The 20,735-nt window shown below is 42.8% G+C and overlaps 2 protein-coding genes across 2 annotated transcripts; one reads left to right on the forward strand and one right to left on the reverse strand.

The window, feature by feature from the left end:
* Window positions 1-535: 535 nt before the first annotated feature.
* Window positions 536-3,584, reverse strand: LOC110794253 (ethylene-responsive transcription factor ERF110). The gene is made up of 2 exons (XM_021999203.2): window positions 3,101-3,584; window positions 536-1,605 (listed from the first exon to the last, which is right to left on the reverse strand). Exons 1-2 carry the CDS (start codon window positions 3,441-3,443, stop codon window positions 851-853), a joined length of 1,098 nt encoding a protein of 365 aa, XP_021854895.2. The 5' UTR covers window positions 3,444-3,584; the 3' UTR covers window positions 536-850.
* A 9,029-nt stretch (window positions 3,585-12,613) lies between these two features.
* Window positions 12,614-13,833, forward strand: LOC130469342 (uncharacterized). The gene is made up of 2 exons (XM_056838524.1): window positions 12,614-12,762; window positions 12,852-13,833. Exons 1-2 carry the CDS (start codon window positions 12,631-12,633, stop codon window positions 13,650-13,652), a joined length of 933 nt encoding a protein of 310 aa, XP_056694502.1. The 5' UTR covers window positions 12,614-12,630; the 3' UTR covers window positions 13,653-13,833.
* The last annotated feature ends 6,902 nt before the right edge of the window (window positions 13,834-20,735 follow it).

Here is a 20,735-nt window from a genome sequence, read left to right on the forward strand (position 1 = left end):
CTCCATTTCTTTTTTATGTATCCATTTCAAAAAGTGTGCAGTTTTTAAGAAAATTGGAATCTTGGTTTGTATTGGTATAAGTGTAATGATTGGGTGTAAGAAAAATGATTGTATGTAAGAGATTATAATAAAAAAAGAAGAGAGAAAATAATAAAGAAATAAGGTAAGAGAGAGGAGTGATAATGATGGGTGATAAAGGAGGTGAGAGAGTGGGTATATGGGGAAGGGAAAAGAATTAAATAATAGGGGTGGGGAAATTTAGGTGGGAATATGGGTAGAATCTTTAGGTATTTTGGTAATTAGATAGAAATGTAAGGGTATTTTAGGATAAAATGTATGTCCAAAAATAGAAACGGATACAACAAAAAGAAACGCTTAAAATGGAAACGGATACAACAAAAAGAAATGGAGGGAGTAACATTTATTTTCATATACTATAAATAAAATAGGGTCAAAGTGAATTATGTAAATAGTGAAAAAAGTCAAAACGGTGCGAGTATTAAGGGACAGGGGGAGTATAACTTATAATATTAAATGGCGTCCAAAAACTTATATCAAATTACATGATTTTAACTCTATTTATCGTGCACACATCACCTACATGAACATTACCTAGTAATAATAAAGTGAGTGCATGAATATAGTCTGTAGTTGACCGGGAGTAAGCTAATCAAAGTCAATACTCAAAACTCAAAAGGCCACCCAAAAAGGAAGGTCTAAATTCGAAACGCCCCCCAAAAAGGAAAGAAACAGCCAAACAGGGGAAAACAGAGCCAAAGGGCAATAACAAGACTACTACATTGAGCTGCATTACTCCAAACTTAACCAAACAAAACTATATCATCTTTCCTTACGTTGACCCAAATGATGCATCCTTAGACTCATCCATCTTCTTTTGACTTCCACGTGGAGGAATCTCAGCCGTGAAATAGGTTAATGGTGGGGTTGACATTGATGAAGAAGGAAGAGAAACAGAGGATCCACCCATTGAAGTAGTCGGCGGTAAAAGTGGTGGAGAAGACAAAGAAGATGACATCATCATTTCATCCAAATAACTTAATTCACCCTCATTAGAATCGAAATTACCACTAATTATCCTTGAATAATCAATGTAATCTTTGTATTCCTCTAACTCTTGCATTTGCATATACCCCAGCGGTTGATTCTGAATTGATTGGTTAGAATTCCTAGGAGCCGCCAAAAGTGGTGCCGGAGAACCGGAGAAGGATAACTGGGTCGGCGGGATATTCGCCGGAATATCTTGGAAAGTGACATTCTCAGGGAAGTTGAGCTTGGCTTTGCTGCCACGGAATCGTAGAGCAGCATCGTCATAGGCTCGGGCAGCGGCTTCAGCAGTGTCGAAGGTGCCTAGCCAAACACGGGCAGCTTTATAGGGGTCCCTAATCTCAGCTGCCCACTTGCCCCAAGGCCTTTGTCGAACTCCTCTGTATTTCCTCCTAGTTGGCTCTCCTCCAACTTGTGGTGGTTGTGGTGCTACGTTGATGGCCTCATGTTTTATGGAATTATGATGAGTGTATGTGATTGTTGATGTTGCTCGTGTTTTTGTTTTTGTTGTTGAAGTTGATGTTACAAAGCTTGGCCCCCCTGCACGCAAATATTCATTAAGTTAATATATTTCATACCAGTCAATTTCTCGATCTTAGAAATCTAACTCCTATAGTCCTATACAACAAAAACATTGGGAAATATCTAAAAATATCACAAAAACCTTAGTACCTTACAATAGGGAAATATAAATTACAAACAGATGAGAGATTTAAACCTGAAACTTATTCATTTACACATGCCCTTAATCTTAATTATTCATAGATACGCTCCAATCTTACATACACATCATTGGTAAAATGGTCATGTGTAAGTTGAAGGTGATTAGTGGATTGATTACAAATTTACAAGTGGTAGGAGGTCGGCAAGCCACAATTAATTAAACAAATAGAACTTTTATAAACCAGCAACTGAAACACGACAATGCTAGCTACTGCATCGGTCGTGTTTAAGGTTTTGCTGTACTAATGAATAGAATAAGGGTTGAATTATTAGAATATAGTAAGAATTAAATGTGTCCACTGGAATTTGGAACACGGTAATTCACACATCTTATGTGTGAAAACAGTGTAAATATAGTGGATCACTCAAATAAAAGAGACAAGACAATATTGCATCCCAATTTGGCAATATGCGGTGCCTAAAGTAATGTATCACATGAATAAAGAATATAGTTGTAAACTTGTAATTACTTTTTACGAATATGTACAAATGAGTAAGGATATACTTGCTCCATCCTCTCGTCACAATTAAAACATAACTTGTTCGATCTTAATATAAACAGATGTTATTCATAGAATAAATTTAATACTTCCTCTGTTCTTATTCACATGATACAATTGGATTATGGACAATATTCATACAAGTTCTTTTGACTTCATTTTGTGATTTATACTTATGAAAAAAACATAGTCGTGTGGGGTCTTATTGGATTCGTCTCAATAAATATTTTTTAAATATCAACTTATTATAATCTTTTCTTATCCATAATTGAAGATATTAGTGTTCAAATCGTGCCTAAATAATTGTGTCATTTAAAAAAGAACGGAGAAAGTATGAAACAATGAAACGTTTAGAATTTTATGGGGCCTATTATTTTACTTGTTTAGTATCCAGAAAATATTAGGATCGATAGGTTTAACCAAAACCGTGGGAGCATACATACAATTATAAAGCGTGGTTTGTGATGCTACATAAAGTGTTTTGTTTATTTGACAGCCAGAATTTGTAGGGTAACTTTCTTAAAGAGCATCTTTGAGACGGTTTCAATGTATTGGTAGAAGGGTATAATGATGCACTAGCCATGCATGCATGAACTACGAACATTCGATCCCTTTCTTCTTTAAAAATGTTAATCTTCCAAATTATAATTCTTAATCACGCTTAATTACTTGCTATCAGACATTTAATACACATATAATCATATATCATATATAGAATTTAAATTAAAAGAAACAATAATATCCACCGCCAAAAAACAAAAAGAAAAAAAAGATTCTAAGTGAAGTCTAGAAGATAAGTACTATAGAGGTACCTTTCAGAAGATACGGATATGGAGAAGAAACCGGTTTCACATCACTGAATATGCCATGCCCATGCTCTTGATCATCATGCCTTCTTTTAACCCCAAAACTCGATGACGACGACAACAACGATGATGACGAAGAAGAAGCACCAGAAACAACATGAGTAAGAGCAGAAACCATCTCATGCATTTCTTGCTCTCTGCTAAAACCCGGTATAATTGGGCTCAAAATCTCTCTCATCATAATATTCATACCTTCTTCGTCAATGCTAGTATTATTAATAATACTCTCTTCGTCCCCATTTCTTTTGCTTCTTTTCGCCACCTTTTCTTCTGAAAAATACACACACATAAAGGGAATTTGGGTTTTCTATTTTTATATATTATTATTACTAATTATTACTTCAAAAATATGCTCCTCTTAATTAATTTTGTTGACGAACTCAAACGAGAAACTCAAAGCTTCTGGATTTTATTGACGGTTTTAGTTTTCTCAATTAGTTGCAAGCTAGCATTTATGTTTATATATACTTATATCAATTAGTATTTCTTTTAGTTTGAAACGCCGCCATTGAATTTCAGTATTTATTTATTTATTTATTGTATTGTGCTTCAACAGGAAGAAAATGCATACGTGGTATTTTTTATTAGTTTTGGAGGGAATTGTTGGGTTCTCACTTCATATCACTTGCCCAACTTGGACTTGGCTTTGTGTACTACTGGTTAATGGTTATTATTGCAAGTGGATAAATTCGGGGTGAAAATCATTAACGTTCATTATTGAAGTACCATATGTGACATGTGCAGCTTAGACCTGATTATTGAACAGGGTATTTATATTGGTATGGGATTAGGGTCATGTTAAATGTTAATAAGGTTTTTATAAGGAAGGGCTCTCATTAAACAGAGCTTTTATTGGACATGATCAATAAAGGTCATACTTATAACCCAGTAATTTTGAAAATTAAAATAGTTATGGTATAAAAAATTATATGAATAGCTTCGTATGCACTTAATTGTATTAGCGTTTGTCTCTTTTTTTTCATTTTTCACTGTTCATTTATTGACCCGCCCACTATCGGCTCGCTATTAACTCACGACCCACTTTGATCCGCCCATTATTGACCCGTTAGAATTGATTATTTCATTACCCGACCGTCTTTCAATCCGCCTCGACCCTGATCCGACCTGCCCAATAACAAGGCCTAGTCCCGAGTATGAAACAATGGGTTTCGATCTGAAGGCTCTTTCATAGTGATGGAAGATCTAACTTGTTCTTGAACGTATTTGGGCTCGAAATACCTGCACACAAGCTAGTAAGTTAACTAGCCGCGGAGGTGTTCCGACAAAAGTCCCTCTGATGCCTAAGTAAGTATTAGGTTCGGGAGTAGAGAGAGATCTCTAGGTTAAAGTGTGTGTGAAGGTAATAAATGATGTACATTGGTATGTACACTAGGGCGACATATTTATAATGTTTGTGTGATAAATGCAGTTGAGCTTTATTACAAATGAGTCGTGGGCCGCTTGAAAGGTTAAGACCTTGAGGCAAGCTGACCTTATGTTGTATTTAGCCAAGTGAGTTTTTGGGTTGCAGGCCCAATTGGGAGCCAATTGGGCACCCAAACACCATATTATTTTGGTCATATGTATAACTTCGTTTTCGAAATGATCTTTGCAGTTTTCGTTTAAAGCTGCGTTCTATTCACCTTATTTTCACTTATTTTTTCTGAACTTATCTTATCCGAACTTATCTGAACTTATTAGAACTTATTAACACTTATTTTAGTTATAAATTGTACTTGGCCAACCCTTATTTTTCCTGAACTTATCTTATCTGAACTTATCTTATCTGAACTTAACTGAACTTATCTGAACTTATTTTTCCTGAAATAAGTGGAAATAAGGTGAACAGAACAGGGCCTTAGTGAGTTCCATATAATGTTCTTTACATTGTGTTTTATTCTATTTTTACACATGAAACTTTACTACTATCTCTGTTCCACAATACATGCAAAATTTCTTTTTGCGCGTATTCCAACACATTTCTTTGGACATTAATATCTCTAAATGCATATATGCAAGTAAAAATTATAAAAAATTGATATTTGAAATACTCGCATTGATACGGATTTAACAATATCTCACTTGAATATTATTTTCTTAGAAAAAAATTGTCAAATTTGATTGATGGGATAGTGCCCCTTTTACCCCACAACATTTATCACTTTTCACTCACTTTCTTTTATTTTATTCATTTTTTTTACATCGAATTTACACTTCATCGCTTACTTTATCCGTATATTATTACATCCATCCACTTTATTTTACACATTTTATCTTTTTTCTTAACATTTGTGCAAATAGTAACGGTAAAAAATGTTATGAAACTGATACTTATATAGTAATATTCAATATTACATACTTCTTCCGTTCCGAAAATATCGTACCATGGTTGACTTTTACTCCTCTAACCATTACTTTGACTCTTAATATCTCAAATCGTGTGCAAGTAAAAATTATAAAAATTTAATATTTAGAAAATATATATCGATCACTACAAAAAATTGATTAATTTCCGACCGCCAAAAGTAGTTGGTAAAACACGAAATACGGTTGGTAAATGTTTTAGCGACCGCCAACGGTCGTAAAAGATCGGTCAGTGTTCACCTGGACGGTAATTAAGAAAACTCCGACTGTAAAGCGGTCGCTAAACTTTACCGTCTGAAATAGCGACTGCTTAGGAGTTGGTAATTTATCGACTGCCTTTACAGTCGGCACTTTAACGACAGCTTTGGCAGTCGCTAAATTACCGACTGCCCAAGCGGTCGGCAATTTACTAATTTACCGACCAACTAAGCAGTCGGTAAATTACTGACTGCTTAGGTGGTCGGTAAATTAGTAAATTGCCGACCGCTTTGGCAGTCGGTAATTTTAATTAAAAAAATTAAAAAAAAATCAAAACCATCTAACTGGAAAGAAAACCAGCCAATGGTTTTGATTTCTTCCAAACAAAATAATTTGAGTTTGCGTGATATGCCTTTCCAAACCCAATGGCATGAAGGCACAACCCAATGCCGTATATACATAATCTGTTGATTAGTCCCTAATTCTCCACTAAAGCAGAGTATGAGTGAAGACATATCTGCTTTAAATTTGCTGAATATTCTGATTTACACTAACCAATTTCATCTTCAATATTTTAAAACTAACTTACTAGAACAAAGAAAAAGGGTATGAATTAATTACCAACATACACATATAGAAATAAAATAACAATTTTATAAAGAGGGTGCTTAAATAAATCCAATCCAAAAAAATAGAGTTATATATCTCAATAAAATTAAATTAATTACAAGGATGCAAAAAATTAACCACCCAAAAATTAAGACTAATATTAAGAATAATCTTAAAAAATCCAGATCTGCAACTAAAACATAAAAATCATGTACAAAAACCTCTAGACTTGGATTTTTCACTAAAAAACATCAATCTTTGATTCTTTATCAGAAACCCAAATCTTATTCACCATAAAACATCAATCGTGATCCTCCATTCTTTGACTAAAACCTAAAAACCAACCTTTTCCGGTGATTATTTGTCGGCGATGGAAATGCAAGTGCGGTGATGAGCGAAATGAACCAAACATATCTAAAACAAAAGAAAAACAATCAAATATTCAAATGCAACAAAAATTAAATTTAAATCCGGAAAATCTTTTATTTGTTCGAATTTTTTTCACCTTGAATCCGAAAAAAGGAAAGAGACGAGTGGAGAAGAACGAGATCGAAGGCAAGAGAAGGAATCAAAGGCAAGTGAGAACAAATTAAGAAAAAACCATATTACCAAAAAAAACATCAAATCTCTCTTGTTCCTTGAAATTATAGACCTCAAATCTAGAAGAAGAAGAGTAGAGAATATGAGATATTCAATATGAGAGGAGAGAAGGAAGAGGAACGGCTGAGAGGAGAGGGAGAAGGGTAAGGTTTCCTTTTATATGGGCTAGGTTTTAGGATGAGAAAGCCCAAAGTGGCCTGTTTATTTTTATTTTCGTAAATAATTTTTAGCGACCGCCCTTAAAACGGTCGGTAAATAATTTTTTAGCGACTGTTAGGTTGGTCGGTAAATTACTTTTTACCGACTATCTTAAGTGCGGTCGGTAAATTTGTTTTTTAGCAACTGTTCCAACAGTCGGTAAATGATATTTTAACGACTATCTAGTCTGCGGTCGGTAAATTACTTTTCACCGACTGCTTGGGCGGTTGTTAAAATGTTGAATTTATTTTGGAAAAAGTCAGGTTTTTACCGACATCTCTTTAGTCGGAACACATGGGGGAGAAGTCGCTAATTTATCGACTGTTATATAGGCGGTCGGTAAATGTAAAAAATAACGACCGCTTCCAAAGTGGTTGGTAAATTAACGACCGCTTCCTTAGTGGTCGGTAAATTTTGTTTTACCAACTACTTTTCTAGCAGTCGATAAATTTAGTCGATAATCAAGCGCTTTCTTGTAGTGGATACAAATCTATCATGACTCCACATGACTAAAATCTCATTACGTACAAATCACAAAAAATGGTCAAAGTCGTAGTGTGAATAGTGTAAAAAACAAATGGTGCGATATATCCGGAAAGGAGGAAGTATTATTCGATTTGGACACTGGTAAATATACATAATACAAGTCACACAACTGGTTATAAATAGAGAGTTAGTTATTATATTTAAGGAATTTTGTCAAAAATCACCTTTTAAATTAGAGATTTTGCGAGAAACCACCTTTTTAAAAAAACCTTGCGAGAAGAAACCTGATTTATAAAATATTTTGTGAGAGACCACCTTTAGCCGGATTTCGATGGTTGACTCGATAATCCGGCGTTGACAACCCTACGTGGGACTCTCGTGACCCACTTCCTTTCTTTTTCTTTATAATATCCACCTGTTTTCCTTCCATTTTAATTATTTCCCCTATGTAACCCATCTTCTCCTTTTCATTAGCTTCTACAATGACTAACATTTACTTGTCACTTAACCCTCCCATCTCCCCTAACTGATCCCCTCTTCCCTTGCTTCAGTAATAAAATCTCTTTTACATGAAATTATTAACTCGTCTTCTCCTTCTTTAACTACTGCTAACTTCCCAAATTAAAATTACTTCACTAGTCGAGCTCTATCGTATACCTAACCAACACCGAGACACAAAATTCGTTAACCATTAATTACCAAAATTTCATTAAAAAAAAGAAAAAAAAGATGAACCATTATTTTATTCTATTTTCATCTGATTTCCAAAAACAACGATATGATGCTTCCATTGACAATAATCAGTGAGGTGGATAGATCACAAATTACTATTAGATGCAAACAATCTATAATTAGTTAATAATTGTAAATTTTATTTTTACAATTACAAATCCTAGTTTAATGAAAGCAATTCCAAACCAACAAATTACCTTACAAAAGAGGAAATCAAAGAAATCTGGCTAAAGGTAGTCTCTCGCAAAATATTTTGTAAATCGGGTTTCTTCTCACAAGCTTTTTTATAAAAGGTGGTTTCTCGCAAAATATCTATTTTAAAAGGTGGTTTCTAACAAAATTCCCTTATATTTATTAAACTTATCATCTATCCAGTTTTAATTTTATTTTTATTTTACTTTTTGAAAGTAAAATATCGAGTTTTGTTTAAGTTTATCTAAATTGTAAATTAGATGTTCTCTTTCTTAAACTTATATAGAATAAACTTATATTTGCAAGACTCGTAAATACGTAAGTATTCATATACGTACGGAGTATTTCATACGAAATAGAAAAAGTATAAAACATATTACATGCACCCGGGTGCATCGTACACCTTCTCACAATTTCTCTTTATATGTGAGGAAAAAATATGATAGAAACCACCAATAAACATAATAATATCATTAGATGTAGGGTGCAATAGAGTTTACCTAATAATATTCAGAAAAAGTAGAGGAACTGAGTCAGTTGTGGTACAATTAGAAAGAGTTGACATAGTATATTGGGGGAAAAAGTGAAGTGAAGGGCAAGGTCAAAGTTTGACTCATGGAAAAAAATGACATGATAAAAACAAAAAATTCAAGTTAAAAAAGAGAGAGAGACAGAGAGAGAAAAGGGGAAAGGGGGCCTGTGTCCGTGCTCGTATGAAGTGGAGTATGAACGTTAAGTTGTCAACGAAACAAAGCAGCGTCTAACATTTAGCCGTGGATGTTGAGTGTTAAAGCCGAAGGCAAGTCGGCCTCTCTCTCAGAATGATAAGGAGTGTTCCTGTGTTGTAAAGATGGAAACAATGGGCTTCGAATGAAGGCCCTTTTGTATGTGTTGAAGATCTTGCTTGTTTGAATGAATGGAGTCCGAATTCACCTGCACAAGAGCAAAGTCACTAGCCTCGGGGGTGTTTCCGAGGAAAGCCCCTCCGATGCCTAAGTAAGAATGATGCTCGGATTCTAGAGAGAAGTTCTCTAGAAGAGTAGTCTTAAGGCGGTAAATTGGACGTACCTTGAGGTGTGAGCCTTGGCGGCCTATTTATAGTGTTTGCATAATAAATGCCCATAGGTCATTTATTGCTTTTGGGCCTTGGGCCTTGATGGATGGCTGACTAGCCATTGGTGGGTTTGATGCTGTTTGTTTAGAGCCATTGGGCTTTGGACTTAGTGGCCCAATTGAGAATCAATTGGGAGCCCAAACAACATGCCCCCCAGACCCGGTCCATTTAGAATTAAATGGGTGGGTTTCCAGCTGTCAGAAGTCCGAAAGTTCCCTCTCTTTTTTGAAAAGAGATGATTTGCATTGATGACAAGTGTTGGGAGTTGTACCGTGTCGTGGAGATCGTGGGTTGAGGAAGTTGATGCGCCCTTTTCTGTTCTATAAATACTGGGTGCTTTGCTCTTTTTGAACTTTTTATTCCTTCTTTCAAACCCATTCTCTCTCTAAATTCCGGCGATCGCAGTGCAATTTGCTTCTTCAGATCTACGAAATTCGGCCAACTTTAGACTTCGGGAACTTGTGTTGTTCGTTTTATCGGCGAATTCCGCTTCGGAAAAAGGTAATTTGTTTCTGAATTCTCCTTTTTTTCTTCGTTTTCCCTTCTACCCCTCAATCTCAACCCTAGACCGAGAATTCGCGGCCATGGCAAAGAATAGGGGCAAGAGCAAGTTCGTCGTTGGTTCCTCTAGTGAGAGGGAGAACGTGCCTTCGGGAAGGTTACCGAAAACTTCGAGGGGTCGGCCTTCGGAGAGGCCGGTGGAGAGGCGTTCGACTGGTTGGGATGCTTCAAAAGATGATGTTGTTGGCGGGTCTAGCGTGTCTGAACGCGCAACTTCTGGTAAGAAAGCTGGTTCTTCGGGTGTGCGCCGCTCTTACCCTGAGTTTCCAGTTCATTGGACTGAAGCTGATCCGCAGGGCAAGTATGCCCCGATTCTGCATGAGACCACTAAGATCGATGGTCCCTTGGAAAAATCGGTCAGTGGTGACTGGTTGGTGGAGGCGAAGCTGGGGAACTACCATCGGAGAGCCGAAGAGTTATACGGAATCCAGCACGCCTTGGGGTACTGGTGCGAGCTTCCCGACCAGGAGCGTCCTTGGGTGACTCATCCGCCGAGGGGGTTCATCTCTGTGTATACTCATCATTTGGAGAACGGTCTCCGCTTTCCTTTGGATCCCTTCGTTTCCGAGCTCCTGGTGTCGTACAACATCAGTTTGGCCCAGCTTACCCCCAAATCTATGAGGCACATCATCGGATTTAGATGGGTGTGCGATTTTATTAACTTTCCATGCTCTGTTGCCGTGTTTCGGGATCTGCACGATCTGTCTTTCAACCATGCTTCCAAGGGAGATGGGTATGGTTGGTGGACCATCATCAACAAAAGATCCCGAAGGAAGGGGGAGCCGAACTATATTACGGCCTACCCTTACCTCAGCTCTGATCATAATTGGAAGACGGAGTGGTTGTTTGTTCGTGTGCCGACAGATCCGAAGCATCCACATTTTTACCGCCCTCCGAAGTGGTTTGTGACTCCTGATCCTGATATGCGAAGCGTGGCTGCTCCGGATCGGAACCATCACCACTACGTGGATCTCCTCCAGTGGTTTTTGGCTCGGGAGGACAACTACAAACTGCCGTCCAACTGGCTCCCGAACCTCAACTATATCTTGCGGGAGGACATTCTTGCTGTTGCCGGTCTCAGTAGGATTTTTGACAGGGGTAGGTGTCTTTCGGCTGGGACCGTGCTTTAGTAAGTTTGTCCTCCTCCTTTTTGTCTCGTTTTATTGACTTTGCTTTGTGCTTTGTTTCTGCAGAGTACGGCTTTAGCTGCGTTGATCCTGTGGTCTTGGGCATTTCTTTGGATCTGAAGACCATTCACGACTCGGCCCCTGATTACAAGTTCGGGAAGGAGAATCCTCGTAATCCTCGCTTGAAGGATTACGTGCTGTCTCCGTCGGGTGTCGCTCGGATATCTGAAGTTCGAGCTGATCCGTGGGATTCTGCCTCTTCTCCCGAAGCTGTTCCAGTGAAAGTCGTGCTCCCTGATTTGAGGACGACCTCGGATCCGGTGAGTGTTTCTATATCTCGAAGTCTTTTGTTTGTCTTTCTTTCTGGTTGGCCGTCGGCTAACGTCTTGGTCCTGGACCATCTTTTTAGGGTCCTGGGACTGACGCTGTGCCGCGTGCCGTTCCTTCGGTTTCATCTCCGGCTCGGATAGATATCTCTTTATCTAGGAACCGGGTACTTCGCGTTTTTTTTCTTTATTCCTTCCTTTGTCTTCTTTTACATTTATTGACCTTTGGTCTCCTCTGTTTAGGATCAGCGCAAAAGGAAGGGCAGCACTCTTTTGAGGCCTTCTGCGCATCCGAAGAAAGCGAAAGCTTCTCAGTCTTCGGAGAAGGTATTTGTTCTGACTTGGAGCCTTTTGTGGTCCGTTCTCTCTTTTTCTGAAACTGACCTTTGAGCGTTTGCCCTGTAGGAAGAGGTTTCGGAAGTCATGCCTCCTCCCAAAAATCTCCTTCACTTCATGCCCTTGCCAGGGCAGAAGCTGAAGAGTGTGGTGGTTGCGGAACCGCCGCCCGTGGACCAACCGTTGGCTGAGGAAGATACCATCCCCTCTCCGCTGAAGCCGTCTGCTGCTTTGGGGATCGAGATCCAGGATATAACCAAGGTGATGGAGGCAATTGAAGCCGACCTTGTTCCTGGCTCGGATGTCCCTACTGTGGCCGAGCGGAAGGAAGAATCTGCTGACGTTTCTCTCGAAAGGGAGAGAAGTCCAGATAAGGAGATGGTGGATCTCACCGAAGCTCACATGGAGGTTCCCGAAGCTGAGAAGGAGGTCCCTTCTACTGAGGAGGAGCAACCCGAGCAGGGTCTGACGAGGAAGAGGCGCCACTCGACCTTGGGCTCTACTTCGACCTCGGCCCTGGATAGACTGATCCACGCTGACCCTTGCTCGGATGTTCCGCTGAAACGGATCCCCGAGGAGGTAAGGGAGGCGATGGCTCGCTATGCTAGAGCTCCGGTTTTGGGGGAGAACCCCATGGCTCACGTGGGATCTTTGGTGGGTCCCGAAGCTGCACGGGAGAATCTTCTTCGGGCCAACCCGCAGTGGAGGGTTCCTGGAGCTGAGGAGAGGAACCCAGCTATGATGGCTCAGTATTATCTGAATGAGGTAAGTGTTGGAAATTTTGTTTTGAGTTCCGTTTTTGGTTTGTTGTTTTCTTCTTTCCTCATCTTTTCTTGTCTTTTCTTCTTTCCCAGGCTGTTTTCTGGTCCTCGTTCGCTTCCGAGTGTAGCTCGGTTGAGGAGAGGCAATTGAGGAGGTATCAGGAGGCTTATGCTCGTGATATCCCTGTCTTGGACCAGAAGGCTGGGCAGCTCATGGCCGAGATGGTGGACCTCAAGCTACTGTACCTTCAGTACAGTCGTGAGGCTAGGGAATCGGCTGAGCAGATCGGGGCCGAAGTTGGGAAGCTTACTTTCCGAGTCGAGGAGGATGCTGAAAAGATAGCTTCCTTCGACAAGGAGAGGAAAGAAATGGCTGCCAAGTTTGCGAGCGAACTTGAAGAAAAAGACAGTCTTCTCAAGGAGATGACTTCTAAATTTGAGGCGGCCATTAAGCAGAGCCAGGAAGCGGAGGCGAGGCTTCAGCAGTTTGTCAAGCATCGGGAGATTGTTCAGAACCAAGCTGACAAGGTGCCCGTTCTCCAGCTGAAGATCCGAGAGAAGGATGCTGCCATTCGGAAACTGGAGCAAGAGAGAGTTGACCTCTACACTGCTGATCAGTGTAGGGAGCAATACTGGAATGGCATCCTGGGCGCTCGGCGGATGTTCGCGAAGCATATGCCTCATTTCCCTTGGAATGAGAAGGTTCCGCTCTGGATGAGGGCCCAGGATCACTTGGTGGAGTGCCAGGCCGATCGAGACGAAGCTGAAGCTGAGCGCCAAGCTGCTCTTGCAGAGGCTCGGGCCCAGAAGGCGACTTCCGAAGGTGATACTACTGCTGGGGGTTCTTCGAAGGATGCTCCCCTGGGGGATGCTCCTGAGACTCCCAAGAGTTAGGGATTCGGGCAGTCGTCTTCTTCAGAGTCGGTCGGTTCCAGTTGAGGACTTCCGAACATGTGCTTGCCTTTCCCCCTTTTGCCTCGGCGCTGCGTTGTACTCATTTCTTTTTGCTTTCTTTAGTACTTCGGTAGGCCGGTATTGTCTGTTGATGGCTGCCGATTTTAACTGTTTCATTTTGTTTTCAATTTTTGAGGCTTTCAATGTATTTGTACTCCCCCCAAATATTGAATAAAAAATGAATGTTTGTTACTTGGCTGCTTCTTTTCAACTTGTATTTTCGCAATTTTAGGTCTTTAAATCCGTAGATTTCTCGAGCTCCTCTTTCTGTAGACTTGCTAAAAACCTTTTGATCTTGCGAGCTCTTTAAATCCGTAGATCTGTTAAGAGACTTTTAAACTTTGCGAGTTCTTCAAATCCGTAGATCTGCTAAGAGACTCTTTGATTTTGTGAGTTTTTCAAATCCGTAGATCTGCTAAGAGACTCTTTAGTTTTGCGAGTTCTTCAAATCCGTAGATCTGCTAAGAGACTCTTTAGTTTTGCGAGTTCTTCAAATCCGTAGATCTGCTAAGAGACTCTTTAGTTTTGCGAGTTCTTCAAATCCGTAGATCTGCTAAGAGACTCTTTAGTTTCCAGACTCTTCAAATCCGTCGATCTGCTCAGAGGTTTGGATTGTTCTTCCGATCTCTTGTGGTTCGGAAACCTGGGCAAGAGATCGCTAGTCTGCCTCTTAGTTATGCCTTCGGCGATCCGTGGATCTGAGCCGGAGTTTTATAACTTGATTCGAGCGACTGTTTGTTGCGAACAAATTTTAATAGGGTGTCGCGAATCCGAGGATTCTGGACGATTCCCTGAAGTGTATGATTTGGTCATTTCTTGCATTTTATCAAGGAATGGGCAAAGTCAATCCTGTTTTTAGTCTCGGATTGATCAGATCCGAGGCTGCATGTATATATAAAGGGACAATAAATATAGAGATACGTTTAATGAAACTCATGGTGCCAATGGCTTTCCTCTTCTCATTAAACAACTTACTTGGTTTTCAGACAGAGATCATACAAAATATTTCTTGAGAACATCGGTATTCCAATGGTTCTTCAAAATTGTTCCATCTAACTGTTTCAGCATATACGTGCCTGGCCTTTTTTCGGAATGGATGATGTATGGTCCTTCCCAAGTGGCTGAGAGTTTGCCATGGATCCGTCCTTTCTGAACCGAGGCGGCGTTTCTGAGTACTAGATCACCGACTTTTAGGGGTCTGGCGTTGACTCTTCGGTTGTAATGCTTGTTGACCCTCTGCAAATAGGCTGCGTTGAGTGTCGTTGCATCGTTCCGAGCTTCGTCCAGTAGATCGAGAGCTTCGGATAGAAGTTGGTTGTTGCTTTCTCCTTGGAGCCCATCATACCTGTTGTATGCCTGGATCCTCAGGCTTTCTGTTCCGATTTCCACAGGAATTACAGCTTCGGATCCGTATACAAGGTGGAACGGTGTTTGTCCGGTAGCTTCTTTCTCAGTGGTCCGAAGGGACCATAGCGTTCCGGGTAGCTCTTCTAACCATTTGTTTTTGTCATCCTCGACTCTTTTCTTGAGTGCGTTGAGGATGAGTTTGTTAGCAGCTTCGGCTTGCCCGTTGCTTTGTGGGTGACAGACTGCCGAGTACGCTAGGTGTATGCCGAACTGTTTGCACCACTTTTGCAACGGGGTGTTGTCGAACTGTTTCCCGTGGTCGAAGACCATCAGTCTTGGTATGCCGAACCTTGTGATGATGTTCTGCCATATGAACTTGCGGACCTGAGGTTCGGTGATGGAGGAGACAGCTTCGGCTTCGATCCATTTGCTAAAATAGTCGACTCCTACAATCAACCACTTCTTCTGGTTCGTCGCTGAGGGGAAGGGACCAATGATGTCTAACCCCCACTGTGCGAATGGTAAGGGATACAGTGTTGATTGTAGGGTTTGAGCTGGTTGATGGATGGCTGGTGCGAACTTTTGGCATTTCTCGCATTTCCTTGCCATCTGCTTTGCCTCGGAAACCATAGTGGGCCACCAGTACCCAGCCCGAAGGGCTTTATGTGCTAATGTCCTACCTCCAATGTGGTTTCCGCATATCCCGAGGTGGATTTCCCTTAGGATGTAGTCAGCGTCTGTTGGACCCACACATTTTAGCAGCGGAGCAGAGAATGATTTCCTCATGAGCTCTCCTTCGGCGCTGATGATGAACCATCTGTTGAATCTTTTCAGTTTTCTCGCTTGCAGCTTATCTTCGGGAAGTTCTCCCCTTTCTTTGTATGCAACTACTGCGTCCATCCAGCTAGGTTCGGTACGTAAGCTGCATACTGTGGTGGGTAGCAAGTCGATGCTTCTCTCTTGGTGAACTTCCACGTGGACCGACCTGTTTAGGTCGATGAGTGTTGAGCTTGCGAGTTTTGACAGTGCGTCTGCTTGCGTGTTCTGTCCTCGGGGAATGAGGATGACTTCAAAGGATCTTAACTTTGACGTTAAGGATTTAATTTTTGCTAAATAGGCTGTCATGCTGGGCCATTTGGCCTCATACTCCCCTCGGATCTGGTTGGCTACAAGCTGGGAATCAGTTTTGAGGCGAACATGTTCGGCCTCCAGGGATAAACAAAGCTCTATCCCTGCGATTGCGGCCTCGTATTCGGCCTCGTTGTTGGTTGCTTTGAAGCCGAACTTCAATGCATACTCTATGCTTTTCCCCGTCGGGGGGATCAGTACAACTCCTGCCCCTGAGCCGTTTATTGTGGAAGATCCGTCAGTGAAGACCTCCCAAGTGCTTTTCGTATCATCCAACATTTCCTGGTATGAGCACTCGGCCAAGAAGTCTGCCAATGCTTGTGCTTTGATTGCTGTCCTCGGCTGATATTTGATGCCGAACTCTGATAGTTCGAAGGCCCAGGCAGCCAATCTTCCTGACCTCTCTATTTTGTCGAGTACTTTTTCGAGCGGTTGGTCAGTTAGCACTGTGATCTGGTGGGAGTCGAAGTATGGCCTCAGTTTTCGTGCAGCTACCACTACTGCATATGCGACTTTCTCGATGAGTGGGTACCGGGTTTCGGCCCCTGTGAGTGTTCGGCTGGTGAAGTAGATTGGTTGTTGCTTCTTTTCTTCTTCCCGAAGAAGCACTGCGCTGACGGTTCCAGGGCTAACTGCGACATATAGGTACAGGGTTTCCCCCTCCTTTGGTCTGGCCAGTGTCGGCAGTTGAGCTAGGTGGGCTCTGAGTTGCTGAAAAGCTTCTTTTTGCTCCTGTTCCCATATCAGTTCGGGATCCACTTTCCTCGGGACCCCTTTTTTCTTGACTGGTTCTGCTTCTCCTCCGGGGAGGTTCTTTGGTTTCAGTGCTTTGAAGAAGGGGGCTCCCTTGTCCGAGGCTTTTGATATGAACCTTGTTAGTGCGGCTAACCTGCCGGTTAGCCTCTGCACATCTCTCTTGGTCTTCGGCTCGGGTAAATCCAATGCCGCTTGGACTTTGTCCGGGTTCGCATCAATTCCTCTTTCGCTCACCATGAATCCGAGGAATTTACCTGACTTCACCCCGAAGACGCATTTTTTTGGGTTCAGCTTCATGCTGTGCTTCCTCAGGTTTCCGAAGGTCTCTGCCAAGTCTTTGACGTGGTCTTCCTCCTTGATGCTTTTTACGATGGAGTCATCCACATAGACCTCCACATTCCTCCCTTTCTGGTCGGCAAAGACGTGATCAACTAGTCTCTGGTAGGTGGCTCCGGCATTTTTCAAGCCGAAAGGCATCATTTTGTAGTTGAACACTCCTGCGCTTGTGATGAACGCTGTCTTTGCTCTGTCATCGGGGTGCATGAATACTTGGTGGTAGCCTGAAAAGGCATCCATGAAGCTGAGCAGTGCATGGCCGCTGGTGGAGTCAACCAATTGATCTATCCTTGGCAGGGGATAGCAGTCTTTGGGGCAGGCTCGGTTCAGGTCTGTGAAATCCACGCACATTCGCCAGGAGCCATTCGCTTTTTTGACCATCACCACGTTGGCCAGCCATTTCGGATACATGCATGGCTCAATGAATCCGGCCTCCTGCAACTTTTTCACCTCCTCGGCGATGGCTTTGTTTTTCTCCGAGGAGTAGTTCCTCTTTTTTTGCTTGACTGGCCGAGCTTCAGCGTTGACGTCCAGCTTGTGACAAATCAGCTTCGGATTTATCCCTGGCATATCTGCTGCTGACCATGCAAAGATGTCTTTATGATCCCTGAGTAATCGGATCAAATCGATTCGGAGCCCCGAGCTTAGGCCCTTGCCTATTCGGACGCTCCTGTCTGAATCCTCTTCGAGGAAGATATCCTCCATTTCTTGATCTGGTTCGGGAGATAGGGTTTCGGGGCGGGCATCAACTTCTGCGGGAGACAAGCTGCTCGTGCTTGCTCTTCTCCTTTTTGCCTCGCTTTCCTCTCCCGTAGCTCATTTTTCTTCCTCGGGGCCGTCCCCTAGTTTGGGCTTTCGGACAGCAGTGTGGCAGGTTCTTCTCGCCACTTCTTGATCACCTCTGATTCGTTCGGCGAATCCTGCATCCGAGACGTATATCATCAGCTGGTGGTATGTGGAGGGGACTGCTTGCATCTTGTGAATCATGGTTCTCCCCATGATTACGTTGTATACGGAGTCGCAGTCCATCACCAAGAATTCGTCCCGAAGGGTTTTTGCTGCCTGGCCTTCGCCCACTGTGACTGGCAGGGTGATCTTTCCTCGAGGGATAGCTGCGGATCCGTTGAATCCGATCAGAGGATAACTGACTTTCGTCAGTGCTTCCTCTGGCTCTTCGAGGATCAGCTGCTCGAAGCAGTTTCTGAAGATGATATTGACGGCACTTCCTCCGTCGACTAACACTCGATGTACGTTGTGGTTGTTGAGGTCCATGGAAATGACCAGAGGATCGTCATGTTTGTACTGGACTCCGAAGCAATCATCAGCAGTGAAGGTCATGTTCGGGGGGTGTGGTTGGTTGTCTCCAACCGCGCTGAAGTTGACCCGATGGGAGAGGGCTCTTAGGTGTTTCTTGCTGGCCTGGCCAGACTTCTGCCCCCCGAACACCACCAGGATGTCGTTTTTCTTATGTCCTGTTGTTTCGTAGACCCTCTTCTGGGGTTGCTCATGCTGTTTGCCACTGGCGGCCTTTTCTTTTTCCTCCCTTCGGTCTAACAAGTACTGTTTCAGGTAGCCTCGGCGAACGAGGTCCTCAATGTTGTCTTTCAGCGAGTTGCACTCTTCGGTGTGGTGACCGAAGTCATCATGGAACTCGCACCACTTGTTCTTGTTTCTCCGAGCTGGGTTGGACTTGAGCTTCCCCGGTAGTTTCCACTTTTCATCATTTCTGTTGAGGCTAAATATCTCTTTTCGGGGCAGAGCTAGTGGAGTGTAGTTGGTGTATTTGGGTTGAAGTTCACCCCTTCTCCCGTCTTTCTTCGGGCTCATCTCTCTAGCTCCTACTTTCTCTTTCCCCTTCCTTGAGCCGCCCTCGGGCTTGCTCTGGGTATTCTTTGTGTCTCTCGGATCCGACGACCCCTTCAATCTTGCAGCGGCCTTGTTGAACTCTTCGGTTCTGATGAACGCATCAGCCATTTGGAGCACGTCAGCTATTCTGGAGGGGTTCTTCATTGAGAGTTCGTCACGGAACTTCCCTTCCTGGAGCGCGTGCTTCAAGGCGAAGATGGCCACGTCTGGCTGCAAGTTTGGTATGTTTGTTGATTCCTTCATGAATCTGGCCATGAATTCTCTCAGACTTTCGTCTCTTTCTTGTTGGATTGAGGTCAGTTCTGCTGTGGTTCGCTCGGGGCGATTGTTGCTCACGAACTGTGTGCAGAATCTCTTTTTCAGCTTTTTCCAGCTCTTGATCGATCCCTTCGGCAGCGATCTAAACCACTCTCCCGCCACTCCGGTTAGCGTGGTTGGGAAGTATTTACACCAACATGCTTCGGAGTAGGGACTCAAGAACATTTGCTGCTCGTAGGAGATGACATGATCCCTCGGATCTGTGATTCCGCTGTAGGTTAGGTGCGCTGACAGTCTTACCTTCGGTATTTCTTCCATGATCAGCTCGTCCGAGAAAGGGGATGGCGTAGGAGTCATGATTCTTTTCCCGAGTCTAGCCCTGATGCCTTCGTTTGCCGAGGTTCTGTGATTAGAACGCTCGGGCGTACGATGGGGGCTAGGGGTTCGATCATGCCTCCTGTCTCTTCTTCTTTCTCGGCTACTGACCTCGGGTCGTTCGCCAGATCTGCTCGACTCACCTACCCCGAGTCTCGTATGGATCGAAGGTCTTAACCTTGAGTGGACCGAGGGCCTCAACCTGCTGAGCACCGAGCTTCGGATCCGAGTGTTACGAGTAGTTGATTCGCTTTGGAGAGCTGTTGGAGTAGGCGATGGTCTCGCAAACCAATCTGGTTGCTGTTGTGCCCTTTTTTGGGTGTCCCACGTGCTTTCCATCCACCTCGACGTCAAGTGTGTACCTGTCAAGGGAAGGAGTTCTCGTTCGGGTCTGGACACTTCCGCACTGGGTGGCTCGTTCAGCCTTCGCCTGGTCCTCCTCTCTTCTCTGCGGTCATTTGCCAGTCCTTGCTGCTTCTCATTGAAGAGGAAGTTTTGCATGATGGTCATGGCCGCAGTGAGCTCTTCCCTAGTTGGAATCGGAGGTCCTGCATTCGTGGCGGTCGTAGCTCTGCTTGGCTGTGACCTCGCCATCGATTGAGGGTGCCCCTCTTGGTCAGATTCTGAATCTGACCGCACCATCATATCGTCGTTATTGTTGTTAACAGCATCATTCACCATTTTCGCGGAAAGAGGTGATTGATGTCTTTCAAAGGCTTTGAAGTGTTCTTCCCCACAGACGGCGCCAAATTGTTCCTGTGTTGTAAAGATGGAAACAATGGGCTTCGAATGAAGGCCCTTTTGTATGTGTTGAAGATCTTGCTTGTTTGAATGAATGGAGTCCGAATTCACCTGCACAAGAGCAAAGTCACTAGCCTCGGGGGTGTTTCCGAGGAAAGCCCCTCCGATGCCTAAGTAAGAATGATGCTCGGATTCTAGAGAGAAGTTCTCTAGAAG

Source organism: Spinacia oleracea, chromosome 3 (assembly GCF_020520425.1).
Source record: "Spinacia oleracea cultivar Varoflay chromosome 3, BTI_SOV_V1, whole genome shotgun sequence".
Lineage (NCBI taxonomy): Eukaryota > Viridiplantae > Streptophyta > Magnoliopsida > Caryophyllales > Amaranthaceae > Spinacia > Spinacia oleracea.